General features: G+C 41.9%; 1 protein-coding gene across 1 annotated transcript in view; it reads left to right on the top strand.

The window, feature by feature from the left end:
- AAGAB (alpha and gamma adaptin binding protein) overlaps positions 1-20039 on the top strand; it is a gene marked incomplete at its 3' end in the record, with an annotated part of 59819 nt that extends 39780 nt beyond the window's left edge. Inside the window, exons 6-10 of the mRNA XM_080690851.1 lie at positions 12131-12213; positions 13320-13416; positions 18683-18787; positions 19241-19290; positions 19962-20039. Coding sequence (XP_080546977.1) covers positions 12131-12213; positions 13320-13416; positions 18683-18787; positions 19241-19290; positions 19962-20039 — 413 coding nt within the window. The remainder of the gene's footprint in view (positions 1-12130; positions 12214-13319; positions 13417-18682; positions 18788-19240; positions 19291-19961) is intronic.
- Positions 20040-20249: the final 210 nt, after the last annotated feature.

Here is a 20249-nt window from a genome sequence, read left to right as displayed (position 1 = left end):
TCTCTGATCCTTGTCTAAAGGGGGTTCTATAAGTTTCCTGGACCTGTATATCGACCTCTTGCTCTACGTTTGGAAAATTTTCTGCTATTACTTCCTTGAAGAGATTGTTGATCCCTTTGGTTTCACCTTCTTTTCCCTCCTCTATTCCAATTATTCTTAGGTTAGCTCTCTTAAAATGGGCCCATATTTCTTCAATGTCAGATTCCTGCTGTCAAATTTTTTTTTCTAAATTAGAAACTATGTGTCCATTTTTGGAGTGATCATCTTCTAAGAGTGAGATTCTATTCTCCATGTGGTCTAATCGGTTGTTTGTACTTTGAATTGAGGCCTTTACTTCATTAATTGCATCCTTTATCTCTTTTTGGCTCTCTCTGAATTCTTTTTGAAACACCTTTATTATTTCTACAGTTATTTTCCTGATTTGATCTTCTAGAAATCTCTGAATTTCTGTTTTATCAGGTTCTGAAGTTGTGGGGTTGTGGGCATTCATTGCTCCATTGTTATTCCTCTTTCCCATGATTTCGGAAGTTTGTGCCTTCTCTGGGTTCTTCCCTTGGGTCACTAAGACTTCACTTAAGGTGCTCTGGATCTCGAGTCTGTGGTATCTCAGTCACCACTACTCCTTTACTAGGTTGTATGGCAGAGTCTCAGACCCAGGGAGTCAATTGAGGCTGCTTTAGACCATGGGGGGTGTCAGGTTGGGCGTTCTCCTATGGTGTGATATCTCTGCCACTGCCACTCCCACACTGGGTCAAGTCCCTGGGAGTGCAGTACTGGGATTTCTCCTCTAGAGCCACAATCTGACTCACTGTTGTTGAGTGCACAGATGGAGCTGTAGTGGACTCAGTGAATTCGCTGCTGCTGCTGCTGCTGCCTGTGGCAATATGGCACTGCTGCCACGCCCTTGGCTGTGAGGCTGGCGTATTTCTTCTCTGATTTTGAGCTTCGCTCTGAGGCTCTGCAGGGTGTGCTGAGCTCAACCACTGGGAGCTTAAGATGCTCCCTGCTCCGAAAAATCTGCTGAATCCTGCCTGGCTGTACCGCAGCGGCTCACCTTGGCTCACTGTCCGCCGCTCCTCTCTGGAGCCTGGTGGGCTGTTGAGTGCATTTTGTATGGAGCTGTCCGGTGAACTCCCTGCTGCTGCCGGCAGTAAAGCACTGCTGTTGCATCCTTGGCCGTGAGGCTGGCGTATCTCCTTTGTGGCTCTGAGCTCCGTTCTGAGTCCCCCTCCTCTCTGGGGCCTGGTGCTGCAAGGAAAGATGGCGCCCGCCGCTTCGTGCCGCGGCTCCGGCCGCAGCACTGCAGTCTGGTTTCTCTCTGGTGTCTCGTTTTTCCAGCCCTCTTTTTCTCTGTCCCTTGTAATTACATTTTTTGTTTCTCTGCTGATGGTGTTTTCTGACTATGAAAGGCGCTGATTTTTTAGTAATAGAGATTGGTTGTTAGCGGGGCTCGTAAGCCCCGCTTTTCTCCGTCGCCATCTTCCCGGAAGTCCAAGAAGCATTTTCTTTGACTTGATAGTCTGTGCAAATTAGCCAGGGCACAGCCATTAGAATGTAGACTCCATGTGTGTATCTGTTATGGCTTCTTGTTACAGAATGGTTTGGAAAGAAAGGATATAAGAAAGAATATAAGACTAAATTATAAGTTAGTATAGAAGTTATTTCCATCAGGAAGACTTATAAATTTCATACACCACAGTAACATTTTGGTCAACTATGGGCTATATATGTGACACTGGTCCCATAAAGCACAGCTATGCATAAATGTATGTACAGAATATCTGCAGGAATAATATTTAAATGGGTAGGTGTGTCCCAGTTAGGAGAAAGGAAAATGTATGCAAAGCTCACGAGAGGCCATGATGAAGGCTGAGCAACACTGAGCTGAAAGATCTTACTGCACTGCTTGCAACACTAAGCTCTGCCGTGGAGGAAGTCCCCAATGCCACTGCGTTCATTGTGAAGGTCAGACTTCTGGGGAGAACAGTTTCCATTAAGCATTGAAGGTGTGACCTCAAGTGGCCCAGGAAGTGAAGTGGGTAGGACGCCTTTGCAGCTGGGCTTTTCCAGGGACCCGGCATATCCGTTCACTTACTGTATAACTTGCCCTATAGTGTGGTGACTAAAGTGTCTTCCACCTGAAAAAAAAATTTGGTGTAATTCAAGGAAAGAAACATAGGTCAAATCTGAGCTGCCTAGTGGGATTACCCATATAGCTCCTTTCAGAGCCTGGTTTGTAGCTTGGAAACTAACCATTCTGGTCTCTCATTTATAATTTGATAATATACCTTTATTATCATTATCATGAAAGGAGAAACTGTAGGTCAGTGCGTGACCAATTTTAAAAGTTTTCTTCCCCTCCTTATCCCTCCCCCTTTTGGTCTCCTGTACAATTGTTTCTCTTTCATGTTTTCTGGGACATCTAAAAGCCTGTTGCAGAGATGTCATTAGATGATCTAGGAGTGCAAAAAGTTCTCAAGGCTGTGCCTTGAGCCAGGGAGGCATCTGTGTGTGAGAGTTGGTTTTGAGGGCAAGGACTGACAGGAGCCTCAGCAGTTGTTTCCTTTTTTCCAGACAAGGTCAGTTACTGTTTCACATAGGATGCAGCATCATACACAGTGTCCTGTTTAATTGTCAGGTCTGTGTCATCCCTGGTTTTTTCACCTGAGCCCTAGCAAGTTGCTATGGTAGGTTTAGTCTAAACTGGTGGCTGTGGTATCGGGTGGGTCTTTTACCAGACGCTACTGCAGAGTAAGAAGGGCAAGGAAGAGAAATGCTCTGACATTTTACAGTCACCAAAGGAGGGATTAGACTAAACAAATTACAAAGTTGTGACTTTGATCCCCAGTGGTAAGCAGTAATATAGAGACTGGATTTCAGAAAGCCTGAGAATTTACTTACAGTTTATCTGTTACAGTTTAATCCCCAGTAATGCAAGTAGGTGAGGATTAAGTTGTAGAAACAATGATTCTTTCAGGTGTTAATTTTCTTTTTTTTTTTTTTCCAGCATGGATGTAAAGGGTCAAACATCTATTAATGTATTTTCTCCTGCATGTCTGGGTAACAAGATCCCATGGTGGAAATCCTGGATTCCAGTTTAGGAAGTCATTTGTGACTGATGTACAGAGCAGGGTACAAAATGAGTACCAAAAACGCTAGGTGGTGTGTCTGTGGTTTACCTCTACCTGGCTGCTCACCTGAGAAAATAGATGGCCATGCCTTTTATATACATTTTTAAGAGGTAAAAAAGAATGATCAAATAAAAAATGGAATCTAATATTATAGAAATTGATTCAGAAATTGATATAGAAATTGAAACAGCAAATTAGAGGAAGAATGGTTATTGAAGAGGGTTCTAGTTAGGTCTGTGTCTGCCAGTGTGAACTGGAGACCCTGACTTCACGTTCCTGGATCCCAGCTGCATTGTCTCTGAACATGTAGAACTCTAGGGCAGTGTAGAAAGTGATGTGTTCTGTCAAGTAGCTCTTGGAGTCAGAGTGCGTTGTTCCTCTTCCTTCCTTATTCCTTCCTCTTCCTTCCTTTTTACCTCCTTCCCTCCCATCCATCTATCCTCCCTCCCTCCCTCCCTCCCTTCCTTCCTTCCTTCCTTCCTTCCTGGTTGTCATGCCTGCTGGGTAAGTGCTCTACCACAGAACCACATATCTGGCCCTAGTTGCTGCTCTTTTTAACCCAGTACCTAACTTTGTGGAACCAAAGAAATTATTTGAATACTCTACTGCCTGTGAATGTTGTGGTTAAAAAAATAGAATAATGTACATGTTGGTTTCTATTTGTGTGTGTATAGAAACCATAATTTGGTGTTTGTTATGAGAGAAAAAGAGGAAGAGATAGTAGTGAGAAATTAGAGAAGATAGGACCCCCAATGGGGGTTACCCCATTGTATACCCCCAGCTCTTTTTTTTGAAACAGGGTCTTACTAAGTTACCATGCACTGGCCTTAGTTCTTGAATCCCACAGACTGGGATTACAGGTGTGTTCTACCACACCTACCAGAAACAGTTCTTGACTTGAGCAGGCATTCCAGGTATCATAGGGAGAGCAGAAATTCACTTTCCTGAATCTAAAGCCAAAGTTAGAAACAGATACAGTCCTGCGGTATGTGTCTGTGCTGTTTTTAATAATATACTGCCCTTTTCAAGCAATGGTTTAGTGCATAGAACAAATTATTTTTTCTAATTCTTTTGTGATATTCAAAGACATTTAATTTCAGTTTGCCAAGGAGAAATAGAATGTAATATAAAAGTGTAGGTTTATTTTCCTGATACTAGTGACATAATTTTTTATGGAATACTTTGAAAATAATTTTTAACCCAAATAATATGGTGTGGTTTAAGACTATTACTCAAAAATAGATTCAACTTCTCTATATAAATTGAAATATCTTAGTTTGGGTTATAGTAAGTTTTATAAGGTTTATAATTTACAACATGGGTATAAAAGAACATGTTCATGATAAAAGGAAAGGATTTTGTGTGGAGTGGAAGAAAACTTAAATATGGAAAGAATTGAACTTGTTAAGATGATGGCAAATGATTGGTACTTTAAGGAAGAAACACCAAACAGAAAATAACATGTCATGTAAGAGATTTTGGGGGGTGTAGTCATGGGAATTCTTAACATTTGAGTAGCATATATAGATGGAAAGTGAAAACTTGTCTGTATAGCTACTGCTTACAGTAGCCTCCGTCTCTGGGTCATGCCAGGGCCCATGGGCGGTTCAGCATCCCTCCTGTATCCTTAGCACTGTGCCCAAGCTGTGGAGGGCAGGCAGGCCATTAGCTGTTGACCATGTCTCTAAGGAGTCTCCAATACTGCTGAGGATGGCAGATAGACTCAGGACAAGTATTTATACTCGTATGCTCTCCAAAGGGCTTCTTGATTAATAAGAAAAACAAAAGTAAATGGCACTGAGATAAAAGTACCTAAAAATCACCTGGAAAAGTTTTCCAGAGTAGGGAAAAGATAATTCTAGAATGCTGGCAGGAAAGGAAGATTGACTCTTTTAAAATGTCTCCTTTTTTAAATTGAAAATATTTTCTAGAAATGACTGGCAAAAATTTCTTGACATAGTAGATCTGTGTTAGTGGTTTTCAGCTAAAGGTGATTTAATTATTCCACTGATGCTAGTATACTAGACCACTGAAACTGAGCCAGATGTTTTTAGGACAGAGTTTAATCTATAGTAGTTCCTATCTACCCATAGTCTCACTTACTTGCAGAAACCACAGCCCAGAAATTCCAGAAATAAACAACTCATGTTTTCACTTGTATTCTTTTGTGAGAAACATAATGAAATCTTATACAGTCCTCCATCCTGCCCAGGCTGTGAACCACCCTATTGTCCAATGTTTCTAGACTGTATGCTACTTGCCTGTTCGTTACTTAGTAGCCATTTTGGTTACCCAAATGACTGTTGAGGTATTTCAGTGTTTGTGTTCAAGTAACCCCTATTTCACTAAATAATAGTCCCAAAAGTGCTGGCAATTTGGATATGCTAAAGAGAAGCCCAAGTGCTTCCAATAAGTATCATCTCTCCTTGTCACAAGAAGGAAGGGGGAGTTCAGTGTAAGGTGGTTTTTTGTTTGTTTGTTTGTTTGCAGTAGTGGGGATGGAACCCAGGGTCATTGGAACCTCCGAGCTACACCCCCAGCCCTATTTTTTGGGGTGTGTGTGTGTGTGTGTATAATTTTTTTTTTTTTGGTGGTGGTACTGGGGTTCCTGGAAGCCCTTCTACCTCCAGGCTACACTCCCAGACCTATTTTATATTTTTGAAACAGGGTCTCTTATGCCAGCGCAGCTGGCTTCGAACCTGCGCGATCCTCCTGTCTCTGCCTCCCAAGCGTGGGGATTACAAGCGTGTGCCACCATGCCTGGCATCAAAAGTATTTTGTATTTTAGATTTTTAAAAAATTCTGGAATATTTGCATATACATGAGTTTTTTGGGGTTAGGATCTGAGTTTGAACACAATATACATTTATGTTTCATAGACATCTTATTAACACATAGCCTGAAGGTAATCTTCTACAGTATTTATACTATACCTGCATCTTTACCTCAACCTGTTATATGAGGTAAGGTGTGGGGTTTTCCACTTGTGACATCATCAGAAAGTTTTGGATTTCTAGATTAGAGTTGTTCAAACTATATAGGAATATATATATATATATATATATATATATATATATATATATATAGCATTTGATACTATCCTATGGTTTTAAGCATCTGCTAGAGGTCTTGGTACATATCTCTTGCAGGTAAGGGAAGACTATTATGCCTTTGAGAATAATTTAGTTTACATAGTATCTTCTTCATTCTGCATGCCTAAAATTCCAGAAGAATCAGTTGAAGAGGCAAGTTCATTTATTTCTTCCTGGTCTAGTATTTTGTGGCATCAGTAAAATCATAGATGCCAGAGCCAACTTTAATAATTGCCTGATAAAGGAGGAATAAGTTCTTCTGAATAGGAATGACATTTCCATGTCCTGAATCCCAGGAACCAAAAAAAAAAAAAAAAAAAAAAAATCTAGCAAATAAGATTTATGTAATTATTTTCTATGAGAAGAATAATTGTGTGGCAGGTACATGGGGGCACAGTTTTAAGAAACACTGAACCAGGCAAAACAGTTTCTTTACAGTCATTGTGTATAAAGTATCATCCAAGATGTTTGAGCAACATTAATATGCAGGCAGTGTGCTTTGGATAAACAAAAATGAATTCTTTTTCTATTTGTATAAATTGGTATGTTTCTAACTTCCTTAAAATGTAAGCCGTGGAACATAATGAACTCTCTTGTTGGTTGACTGAATTCTTCCATTGTTTATAAGAAAATACTGAGCAAAAGTCCTTCCAGCTTATGATAAGCTGATAATAATTAGCCTGAAACCTGATTATAAACTCAGTCCATCTGTGAATCTTTTATGGTTTTTATTTTTTTCTCTATTAAGTAAATTGAAAAAGATCTTCTTTAATTCTGTAGGCTAGCTCTCTAGACTCTGGTTTCCTTTGCTGCTCAGAAATTTTAATTTAAAGCCATTTCATTTCTTAATTCTTGTTTTTAATCTTCTGAGCTTTGGGGGTCATCTTAAGGAAGTTTCTGCCAGTGACTGTATGTTGGGGCGTTGGACCTATGCCCTCCTCTAGTAATGTTAAAGTCTTTGGCCTGATTTCTAGCTCTCTGATCCATCTTGAGTTGACTCTTATACATGGCAAGAGGTTGGGGTTTAATTATATTTTTCTGCAAATGGATGACCAGTTTTCCCAATATTATTTATTGAAATGGCTATCTTTAATAGAATATACAAAGGGCATGAAGGATTTAACACTAAAAAAATCAAATAATGAAGAAATGGGCAATGAACTAAATAGACACTAAACAAAACAAGAAATCAAAATGTCCAATAAATATATTTTAAAATGTTCAACATCACTAGAAATCAGGCAGATGCAAATCAAAACTACACTGAGTTTCCATTTAACCCCAAGTAGAATAGCAATCATCAAGAATACAAACAACAATAAATGGGTGAGGATATGGGGAAATAGTATCTCTGAACACTGTTTGTTGGTGGGATTGCAAATTAGTGCATCCGCTATGGAGATTAGTGGGGAGATTCCTCAAAAATGGGAATGGATCCACTGTACAGTCCAGCTCTACCACTCCTGGGTATCTTCCAAAGTGACCGAAATCACAATAGTATATTGACACATGCATATCCGTGTTTATAGCAGCACAGTTCACAATAGCCAAATCATGGAACCAACCTAGGTATCCATCAACAGATGAATGGATTACACAATTATGGAATATCGAAACAATGGGATTTACTCAGCAGTAAAGAAGAACAAAATTATATCATTTGTGGGAAAATGGATGGACCTGGACAACATGTTAAGTAAGATTAGGCAGTCACAGAAAGTGAAGGGTCATATGTTTCTTCTCATATGCAGAAGCTAGGGAGTAATCAGGATACAAGAGGGATTTTAGATAGAGGAGAAACCCCAGTGGAGAGATGGGGACTTAGGGGAGAGTGATGGTAGGGTGGGAGAGATGCGTAAAACTGCTAACAGCCATCTCATTGTGTGTGGGGAGGGGGCTGGGGAAGCTCACTCAGTGCTCTGTGCATGTGTGTCCCTATCCCTGAACCACATTATGATGTGAGGCTACAGTGCACCATTAAAGTACATTTAAAGAATTGGGCCGGGCGTGGTGGCGCACGCTTGTAATCCCCGGGCTTGGAAGGCGGAGACAGGAGGATCGCCCAGGTTTGAAGCCAGCCTCGCTGGCTTAAGAGACCCTGTTTCCAAATAAAAAGTATAAAATAGGTCTGGGAGTGTAGCCCGGAGGTAGAAGGATTTCCAGGAACCCCAGTACCAAAAAAAAAAAAAAAAAAAAAAATTGGAAAGAAGATTTAAGCCCTACTAATTACAAGTTAATATTAAGAGAGGCTAAATACAGCATCTCTATAAAATCACAAATATCTAGAATTAAGGGACCTTAATTGTATTTAGCAGCCACCTCATTTTATAGATCAGGAAATTAAGTCAGAGATTAATTAATTTGTCTTAAGCACATACGAGTAGGTATAACCATGAATGAAATTTAGTTTTTTGACCACTAGCCCAGTTCTCTTCTTACTGTTCCTTTTCATGATTTTATCCCTTAGGATTTGGACATTAAACATTTTTATCATTTTTATTGTTAAACTATAAATGGCAAGAAATCATTAAATTGAAAATAATATGTGTGTAGATGAATAATGAATGAGCATGGAATGAAGGTACATGAGTCCAGCTCCTGCTCCTGTCCATCCCAGCCCCCTTCTCACTGACAGTCACTGTAAAGACTAAGGCATTTTATTTTATTTTTATTTTTATTTTTTGGTGGTACTGGGGATGGAACCCAGGGGCCTTTTACCTCCGGGCTACACTCCCAGACCTATTTCATATATATATATATATATATATATATATATATATATATATATATATAATATTTTTTCGGGGGGGGGGAACAGGGTCTCATAAGCCAGCTGAGGCTGGCTTCGAACCTGCACGATCCTCCTGTCTCAGCCTCCCAAACGCGGAGATTACAAGTGTGCACCACCACGCCCAGCAGAGTAAGGCATTTTGACCAAACTGTTTTGGTCTAATAGCAGACTGACACTGTATTGCATTTTTCTTCAGGAGTTGCATTCCGGTCTGCCAAGTTTAGGGAGTGCCCAGTGGAGGAAGAACATAAGCCATGGAATTGGAAAATGGACAGATTATGAATTGAATTTGAAAATTGCCCGAATTTCAAGTTATTTCCAGTAATAGAAGGGAGGGCTCTCTTACAGCAGTGGTTTATTATGCATATTCTGCCTTTTGTACTAATAGCCTAAAGTATGAGACCGCTCATCTATCCTCATGACATCTAAAATCCCTAAGTCTTGCTTAACTGCATACAACTGCTTTAGAGTTAATTGCACATTGGCTGAAAGAACGAACTATGTTGATGTTTGCATAAACATCTCTTGCTTTGGAGCTGTCTTGTAGGACACAGTGTGGGTGTGCTTCTTTTGGGTCTATGAGCCTGTGCCTGGATTGAGCACACACACTCCTTTGGATGAGGAGGGGAGGGGGCTATAGGAATACCCTATACCCATGAGCCTGCTGTCACCGTGGGAGTCGTGTGGCTTGAAAGGAGTGGCAGCAGTGCCTCTTGGTGCTGCCCAGCCCCTGGTGGCCCTATCAGCAGAAGTACTGGCTTAACAGCTGAGTTCCACTGCCTAGGATGACAGCAGGAGTTGTGCCTGGCCGGCCACAGTTGAGGGATTCATCCAGCTGAAAAGGCACATCTCACCAAGTGACAGGAAGAAGGAAAGCACTTCTCTGTGGCTGTCTGACGCCAGGTTTCACCTGCAGAGGAAACCCATAGGATAGGGGACTTGGAGGAAGAGAGACAGGAGTGGCAAGGGACGGAAGTGGAGGCGAGGTGGGAAGAAGGTGTGTGTTGAGAGGGCAGTTGTTTAGTTGTTTGACTTCCCTGCAGGCAGATGCTTGGACTGTGGTTTCATGTTCTACTCTGAGGCAGTGTTTTTCACACTTCTCTCATCTTGAGTTTCTTCTGAATGAATGACTTGCTAGATATTGAGATTCCTTGACCTCTGTCCTATGAGCCCTAGGTGTAGAGTCTTTGAAGGTAGTTTTAATAAGTGCTCCAAGGGCTTTGGGGGAAGGGTACTGGATCAGGGCTGGGGCTTACACTTTCATCAGCTCCAGATTTGACCTCCATTGAAATACAAATGTCTAGGACAATGCGGGCAAAGGGCAGCGTGTGCACCAGCTGGTACAGCACCTCGGTCTCCTGACTGCGTCAGCTTCAGGCCGCATCCCAGGACTTCTCCTTGCGTAGCTCGGGGCTCGACCTGCAGGCATGGGCGGCATTTACTGGTGGGGTCCCGGGCACGTAGGCCTCGCCCAGTGGCTCGGGTGAGTTTAGGCCGCCCTCTGGGCCTAGAGTGTGACACTCGGGACCCCCCCCCCCGCCCCAACTCCAGTTACCTATCCTGGTGCCAAATCATGCTGCCCTTCCGGCGCCTTGCTCCCTAACTTATCTGCAGTTGATTTCCCAAGCTAGGGCAGCCTGGGGGGCCGAGAGGCCTCCTGGTGGGAAGGGGCTGGCTGGGGGCCAGAGGAGGTGGAAGCTTGAAGAAGAGGGCTACAGCCTCCCAGGCCCCTGTACTTCAGCCTCCCAGGGCCCCCTCCCCTGCCCTTTTCCCTCCTCAGCGGAGCTGAGTCCTCAGAATCTTGAAGCAGAGATATCTCAAAGTCTAAGAAGGCACCAACAGGGGCCCCAAGAGGGGCCAGCCCCGCCAGGGTGACACAGCAAACCAAACCCAGCATTCTGTCGGGCCAACTGCTATTCATCTCAGCCCTCTAATCCACTTCAAATACCTGAAATTTGCAAGTGTGTTTAGGGCAGAGATGAATACTGTTTTGTCAGAAATACCTGCCACTGAGTCTTCTTTGTCAGTGCTTGGGCCAAGCAAGAAACCCATTTAATACTCATATAACCCTAGAAGGAAATTCATAACACTATCCCCACTGATTGGACAGGGAAACTGAGTCAGGAAGTATAGTGCTTGAAGCACTGGGTTTGAACCCTGGTCTGTCTGAATTCTTAAACTGTCTGTCTTTTTGCCCTGGATTTATGTTCAATTTTTGGTGCTTCACCCTGTTTCTGCAGCTGTCTTCAAATTCAAACTCCAGGTCTGTTTGAACCCAAAGTCTCTATATTTTTGTTTTTGAATAAAAAAATTAAAGGGGAAAAAAAAAGAAACACAAATGCCTACGTTACAGGGATCCTTAATGCAGAGGGCTCATTAATACTAAAATTAGAACTTTATTTCAAAAAGTATGAATATTCTTTTTTACCTGATAATAACCTTGGAATTTTTAAAAATGTTACTGATTGTTTAAAACACTAGAATATTCATAGTGACTGTTAAAACATCAGCACTATTAATCTTTGCGAATAGAACCACAGAGTGTCCTTTTGTTGGTTGTAATGGCCGTACCATTATTTTTGGCCTAGACTAATATTCTTTGATTTTAAAAATTTCATTCAAGCTATGCACGGTGGCTTACACCTGTAATCCTAATACTTGGGAGGCTGAGATAGGAGGATCGCAGGTTGAGGATGGCCTCAGCAAGTAGTAAAACTCTCATTAACCAAGAGAGATCCTGTTTGAAAATAAAAAATAAAATCAGGCTAGGGGTGTAGTTCAGAGGTAGAATGCCCCTGGGTTCAATCCCCAATGCCACAAAAAATAAAATAAATGAATAAAAATTTTATCAGAATGGAGAAGGGTATATATGTTAGTCAGCTTCCCAATACTGTTAAAAGTACCTCTGAGGTGATGAGGAGGAAAGGTTTCTTTCAGCTCATGGTTTCAGCACGGGGCCTCGGGAGCATTTTAGATCCAAACTCTAGCAGCATGGTGATTGAAAATAACTTTTCAGTTAGAACTTTGATAATGAGGGAATGGCTTTTGTTTCATCATCACAGTCATTTAACAATTTAAAATGTAAGTGAAAAATTTCAGTGGTCATGTCTTTTCAGATAGGAACCAAGGCTTTAGCCTTCTCAACTCATTGGCTGGAGCAAATTGTAGTATTGGATCAGCAGAGGCCACTCACTCAGAGGTACAGAGTTTCCTTGGATCTTTTCTGCTTTTTGGCTTTAATTTCTCCTTGTCATATGAATCTTTATATAACATAACAATTTCTTTTCTTTCCCACTGGAGAGGAGACAGAGAATATATTAAAAAAAAAATAGATGAAAGGAGAGTCTAAAGTAGCCCTGTGTGCCTGGCCCCTGAGAGAAGGCTATGTTAGCCGCTGTGAACACTGTCAGCCCTTTTAAGGCTTTTGCAGCTTGGGCTGTGCTTGCTTTTTTGCTGTAGTGCTTTCTGATATATGCTAGGATTTCATTGAGTCATCTTTAGGTTGAAAATAAAATTGATGTTTTTGTGTACTTCCTGTATACAAGACCCTGTACAAATCTGAGGCAAGGTTCCTGCCCTGAACGAGCTGATAATCATTTCAACCCTCTGTCCTCACGCGCTCTGCTCCATGTTTACCTTGGACAGCACTCAGGAACCAAGAGCCAGTGATACAGTGCCAAGCTGTACTTCCAAGGGTCTTTTTTTTTTTTTTTTTTTTTTTTTTTTACCAGCTTTGAGATGAGTTTGTATTACAATTGTGTACATTTTCACAGTTTGAATATACCATGGATCTTCTTTTTTCTTTTTTTCTTTTTTTTTTTTTTTCTCTTCAGTGCTGGGGATAGAACCCAGGGGCATTTACTGTTGGGCTACACCCCCAGCCCTATTTTTAGTCCTTTTATTTTTGAAACAGGGTCTCACTGAGTTGCAAAGGGCTTCACTAGGTAGCTGAGGCTGTCCGTGAACTGCAATCCTCTGGTCTCTGCCTCCCGAATGCTGGGATTACAAGCATGCACCACCACGCCTGGCTTACCATGGATCTTAAATGATGCAAACAAAAACATGTTTTAATAGCCTGTAGCAAAGTAATAACAGTTCCTAGTTCTTCCTTGAGGGGAAACGCCCTGAGCTGGTGGGTAGGCAGCCTTCATGGGGAAGGGTGAGCTGGCTCTCGTTCTTCCCTTGTCTCTCTCTCTGTCACTGTTTCTCTATGGCCAGCCAGAGAGGGTGGAAGTGTAGGCCTTTTGGCTTTATCTCTGAGGTGCCTACTGTAAAATTGTTGCTTATGTGTATTTTCCTCAACAGCAGCCCCATTCGCCAGCAGCAGATAGGACAGAATCTCTCCCGGACCATCCAGATGGTGCATCTAACACCACAGATGCCCAGGTTGACAGCATTGTGGGTAAGTTCTTCCTTTGCTACCAAGAGGTAGCTCCGTGGAACTTGAAATAGCTATTCAGGCAGAAATCATTGAGAGGGAAATTGACTTTAAACAGGCAGAAGAAGGGAAATAGACGATGTACCCAAATGAATGTGAGCTTTGCCCAGCGCTTTCAGGAAAGGGGGGAATGAGTGAGATGTGTTGCACACCTGTAATTCCAGTCCTGGGAGACAGACTCAAGAGAATCACAGGATGGAGGCCAGCAATTTAAACCCTGTTGTAAATTAAAAGATAAAGTTAGATTAGGGGTGTAGCTTAGAGGTAGAATGCCCCTAGGTTCAATCCCTAATACCACACATATGAAGGAAAAAAGGAAAAAGAACAAGTAAATATATAATAGATAGGTGGGCACTAAAAATATGTGGGTACCATTTCCTCTCTGATTCACTTAGGATCTTTTTCCTTTTTCTTTTTCTCTTTGGAGGTACTAGGGATTGAACCCTGGGGCATTATACCTCCAAGCTACATCCCCCACCCTATTTTTTTATTCTTTACTTTGAAACAGGGTCTCATCAAGTTGCAGAGGGCCTCACTAAGTAGATGAGGCTGGCCAGGGACCTGCGATCCTTCTGTCTCAGCCTCCCAAGTACTGGGATTACAAGCGTGCGCCACCACACCCAGCTAGCAGTATCTTTTTTGTGTTGTATGTGGCACTGGGAATGGAATCCAGCGGCATTCTACCCCAGAGCTACACCCTCAACCCTATTTTATTTTGTATTTCGAAACAGGGTCTCACTAAGCTGTAGAGGACCTCACTAAGTTTCTAGGACTGGCCTCAACCCCGTGATCCTCCCGTATCAGCCTCCCAAGTATTACAGTAACAGGTGTGCACAACCATACCCAGTTCTACTTAGCAGGATCTTGATTCAGATGATCTTCGTTGAGATAGAACTAGGTTGCAAAATGGTTTTACAGTTCTGCATGCCACAGTATTTTCATGATATTTAACAGTAGTCTTAATTGATGGTGACAAGAATAATACAATTTTATACGTGTACTCTTTCAGATGTCTTTTACGTCTGCTTGCTCATCTGGTAGTCAAGTTGGTGGAGAAGTTGTTATAGGGAGATGAAGTTGAAGCTTAGAGAAGTTTCATAACTTGTCCAAGGACATATATAGCACCTGGAACTGAAACTGGAACCTGGTCTGCTGCCCAAGGAGCTTAGTTGACAGTAACTATGCGTATTCTTTTGTTGGTCAGCTACTGGTATTCCCACTTTGTCTTCATGCCTGCAAGGGCTCATGTGCAATAATCACTTTTAAAAGCTATGTTTTCTGGCTGGGCGTGGCGGCACACACTTGTAATCCCAGTACTTGGGAGGCTGAGACAGGAGGACCGCACATTCACAGCCAGACTCAGCAACATAGCAAGGCCCTCAGCAAGTTAGTGAGACCATGTTTCAAAATAGGGAATAGAGAATAGAAAATAGGGCTGAGGGTATAGCTCAAAGGTAGAATGTCCCTGGGTTCAATCCCCAGTACTGCAAAAAGCCAGAAAACAAAAACTATGTTTTCTGATTATAATCTACATAGAAAAATCAGGCATTTGGTTATAGAAACATATTAAGAAGAAAAAATATTAGATGGTCATGGTGGCGCACACCTATAATCCCAATACTTGGGAGGCTGAGAAAAGAAGATGGAGGAGTCTCAGCTACTAAGCAAGACTTGGAGCAACCTAATGAGACCCTGTTTCTAAAACAAAAAATAAAAAGGGCTGGGGGTATAGCTTGGAGGTAGAATGGCCCTGTATTCAGTCTCCCACAGAAAAAGAAGAAATATGTATAATTTTTCTTCAGTTTATTTCACCTTGTCCTCTCAATTGAATCCTTCCTATTGACTTTTAAACCTGCTTGAGTTTCTGCCATTAAATTATCAATCATACTGAAGGTGATGGGGAGACAAGAAGGAGCCTGGGTAGCTGTGGTAATAGCAGGGAAGCAAAGGGAGGAAAACAGAGTGCTGGACTCTCCTTCCTAAAGTTATTTCTCATAGGGGCAGAGACTAGCAGCTCCCAAACTTTACACGGGCGCATGCGCGCACGCACACACACACACACACACACACACACACACACACACACATACACATTAGGGTTGAAAAAAATGTATTCTAGATAATGAGAGCTAGGTTTCTCACTGTCAGAGAAAAGTTACAAGAAAGGGGAAGACTACAAAGAGTCCTTTGTTATTGGATTAGAATCTCACATACCAGTATGAACTCATGGTTTTTAAAAATAAACTTAAAATAATGCCAGTGGGAAAATAAAGATATGTGTGTACTTTCTAGCTCTAGCCACTGAGAGGGTCTAGAAGCTATGATATCCTGTGGCAGTTGCCACAGTGGGCATGTTTTCTAAGCACTGTTCTACAGGACAGGAGCTCAGGGCTCTTGTGAGGTGGTGGGCTCTGCAAGGTGGTGGGCTCTTGAGAGGTGGTGGGCTCCTTGCGAGGTGGTGACTCCTTGCGAGGTGGTGGGCTCCAGGGCTGAGAAGGGAAAGAGCAGGATGAGTGGGGAGCACAGCACGTTACCAGATGGTCTGGAAGAGCCCCAAAGCGAACAGGGACATAGTGGGAAGCTCAGAAATCAACCTGAGAGAGCCTCCAGTGGCTAGAATAGTTTAGCAAAATAAGTAGGTGATAGTTCATAGGCTAAAAAAAATTCATGAGTCTATACATTAAATGAGAAAGGTCTATACTAATGTAAGTCTATTCTAATGTAAACAAATAAATGGAAAAGAAAGGCCTCTTCTCTTTATAGGAGAATTCCAATTAGTAAATGTAGAAGGGATGAGAAAAACAAGACTGCTATTAAACACACAGCATTGTAAGAGTTGGTACAGGCAAGATGCACTCAAGGACGTTAAAATTAGTGGGTTAGAGTTTGAGGAGAAATAGGATATTTGCATTGTTTAGAAGTGTCTTCCCCAAGATACTCATTTATTACAAAGGAGAAACTAGTAACAATAGACTGGAGAAGGTCAGCAGATACTATGGCTCTAGGTCTGAAGGTCACCGTCACCAGCAGTAGGACTCATGCACATCAGATCCCTTGGGCGCACTGAGAAGGCCACATCGCTTCTGGTAGTCTTGCCAAAAATGTAATAAGAAAACGTCAGACAAACCCATTTTGAGGGACATTAATACAAAATAACTCCAGTACTCTTCAAAAGTGTCCAAGTTAGGTAAGACTAAGGAACTAATTGGAGAGAAATAATGAGATTTGAGCTAAGTTCCATGTAGGATCCTGGAACAGGAAAAGGATATGAGAGGAAAATTGATGAAATCTGAAAAAGTCAGTTGTTAATAGCATTGAATCAATATTAAATTCTTGATTTTTACACTTGTACCATGGCCAGATAAATTGTGACAGTAGGGTAAGGTGGTTACAAGGTTCATGAGAATCCTGTACTATTTTGGCAACTTTTTTATAAGACTAAAATAATTTCAAAATAAAAATAGAACTAGGCATGGTACACACTTAACATCCCCATACTTGGGAGGCTGAGACAGGAGGATTGCAGGTTTGCAGCCAGCCTCAACAGCATAGTGAGGCCCTCTGCAACTTAGTGAGACCCTGTTTCCAAATGAAAAATAGAATAGGGCTTAGGGGTGTAGCTCAGAGGTAGAATCCCTAGTATCCCCCAACCAAATAAGTTAAAGGCAAAACTAAACCAGCAAAAATAAACCTTCCTCAACTCCGCATCTCCTTCCATATCCCGTTACTAAACCCTTTCCATCCTTCGCCTCCCATTCCCTTCTCCGTCCTCACCTAGCTTTGCAGCACTAGGCCGCTGCAGCAGTTCTGTGCAGGGGACACAGTCTCCACGCCGCTGAGTCTAATGGGTGTTTTAAGCCCTCAGCCTGGCCTCCCCGTGGCCTTCAGGACTGTGGACCCACTGTGCCGATTTACCCAGCAGGACGTCTGCTGGTTTTCTTCTCTAGTTATTGCCCTGTTTCTTTGGTAGGTTAGCCTCCTGTATCCAGCCTTTATATATTGCTTTCATCAGTGTTCCATCTAAACTCCTCTTCCAAGTTTGATATTAAAGCACAGAGCAGGTCTGTCCATGTCTGTAGCTCAATTACCATGTGTACACAGATAAATTATAAAATTTTACCTTCAACCCTTTATACTAGCTGCCTGCATGTTATGTCCATTGACCTTATTAACCAAACTTATTAACCAAAATACATGAGATTTTGTGGCATTGTGGTAGATGAAAAGAATAAGTCATCATCTTTGTCTTGAAGGCGCATACAGTTCACATATGTAGAGACAGCACTGGTAAAGATCAAGGCCATGGGCTCTGGAAATTGGGTTCATAGCTCGACCGCTGGTCGTGATGTGACCTAGAGTGGGTCATTTAAACCTCTGTTCAGTCTCAATTTCCTCTTCTATAAAGTAGGGTCAACAAGTCTGTCTTCGCAGGGCTGTTGCAAAGCTGCAGCGGCCTCACATAAGTTGAAGCACTGGCGGTCCAGCACAAAGGAAGCTGTCTCGGGTACCGAGTAGTGTTTATTACAGTAGTGGGAAGTGCTGGAGCACAAAGTGGCCTTGCAGGCATCACAGCTGCGCTGTAAATAGCACCATAAGAACTGTGAGGAACTGGAAAGACGCTCTAAAGGTGGTGGCCCAGGAGTGGAGAATGAGTTAAAATTCTGACTAAAACCCAACTGATAAAGAAGTAAAGTGCTGAGGTAGAAGTTGTAAAATATTTGTAGTAAGAAAAAAACTTAATCAGCTCTGCCTCTGAATAACTAGCTACAGTTTAGGTAGGTGAGTTCATTTTTAAATGACGTTTTTCATCTCTGAGTTTTAGAGGATGACATCTGTTCTAATCAGCTTGCACAGCTGTGTTCAGTAGCAGATGTGAGACTACTTGTTGGCATCAGTTGTGGTCACTGTCGTGGAGTCGGGCTGCCTCAGTGGAGTGAGAGTGCTCTTAGACTCCCCGGAGTCTCCATCCACCCGCTGTGACCTTGAGCAGTCACTTCAGCTCTTCAGCTTCATCTCTAAGATGAAGATAGTATTCCTTACCTCATTACACGTCGTAAGGGTAGAATCCGGTACCGCTCATCTGCAGGGCCCTTCTAGCAGCCAAGTGAAGCGCTCTGAACGGTAAAGCTGGTACAGTCATCAGCGGCAGTCATCAAAGCAGCGTTGAATGCCTCAGGACACTGTGTACTTACCACCCACATAACTAACATGTGACGTATCCTTATTTCAGATCCCATGTTAGATCTGGATATTCAAGAATTAGCCAGTCTTACTACTGGAGGAGGAGATTTGGAGAATTTTGAAAGACTGTTTTCAAAGTTAAAGGAAATGAAAGGTAATCAGCTCCATTGTGTCTAACATATTCCCAAATTGACACTCATCTCTTTTATGTAGTAGGGTTTCATTTTGTAACTGTTGAATTGGATTCTGATGTCTGATCTCGGGTATCTTGAAAAAGTTAGCTACTCTTGGGACTGTGTTATTCTCTGTTGGTAAAAATTCCCAGGGAAAATTTTCCTTCATTCTTTTCCTATTACTTTCCCTTCTTCTTGAGACTGTTTCATTCAGTGTGTCTCATTCACATGGTGTCTTTAAGATCCCCACCACTTTCCTCTCATCATTCCCATCTGGAAAATTTGGAAGACTTAAATCTCCTAATAGCTGTATGATTACACCATAAACATATGTTTCTGAAACCCACCTCCCATCTTCTAGTGTTAGAATATCCATACACTCCAGATTTTTCTATGTTATTGGACAAATTTATTAAGATATATTTTCTCCCTAGACAAGGCTGCAACGCTTCCTCACGAGCAAAGAAAGTTGCATGCAGAAAAGGTGAGGCAATCGGGTATTTACTGAGTACCTACAAAAGGTCTAGTGCCATTATATATCGTACCTCTGTACTTGTAAAGAGTCTCAGTGTGAACCTTTCATTGGATATTAACTCGCTAAATACACAATAGTAATATAGTTATTATACTAGTTAAATATTTATACAATAGTAATGTGGTTATTGAAGTCAAACTAAGATTTCTCAAAACATGTTGAGTGACATGGAAACATTGAGACACAGGATGTTTGCCTTCCTAACATTTGAACTAGAAAACTTAGTTGCCGTGCTCGTTATTGCCAGTGTAACACATGCTCTTAACAGGAGACATATATGGAGGATGGTATTCCATTATATGAGTGTGTCATAATTCATTTACCCAGTTCATTTGGGGACATTTAGGCCAACAGGGTGTGCATTTTTTTTTCTTCCATAAATAAAACTAGATCCTCTGCATACACATCATCTTTGTCTACAGCTCTGGTCATATTCTTAGCGTAAATTGCTAGGTATGGCAGCCCTGGGTCAAAGGGTATTCAAGGATTTTGATACATGTTGCCTGAGGGCTGGAGGGCGAAGTGTAGAATTGTAGGCTCCAGTCAGTTTAAGGTTTGAATTATGAAATGAGCTGAAATATAACTGTTGCCTAAAACTTGTTGCATGCTTCTCTCCACAGGTGGCCAAGGCATTCTGGATGGCGATTGGCGGAGACAGAGATGAAATCGAGGGCCTTTCTTCTGATGAAGAACACTAAATTATTCCTTCCAGATCGACTAACAAAGATGCTAGATCTCTCCACCTGGGATACTCCCCGACTCAACAGTTGTATTTTGCTGAGATTCCCCTTATGTTGGCCGCCTGACTTGTTTTTTAGGGTCCCATTAATTTTAGTTTTTAGTAGGGATTTAAGGGGAAATCGTTTCTTCTTCGGTGTAAGGGAATGAGGAGTACCATGACAGCAGTG

This window comes from Muscardinus avellanarius, assembly GCF_963383645.1.
Source record: "Muscardinus avellanarius genome assembly, chromosome: 3".
Taxonomy (NCBI): domain Eukaryota; kingdom Metazoa; phylum Chordata; class Mammalia; order Rodentia; family Gliridae; genus Muscardinus; species Muscardinus avellanarius.
This window is presented reverse-complemented; position numbering and strand designations above follow the sequence as displayed.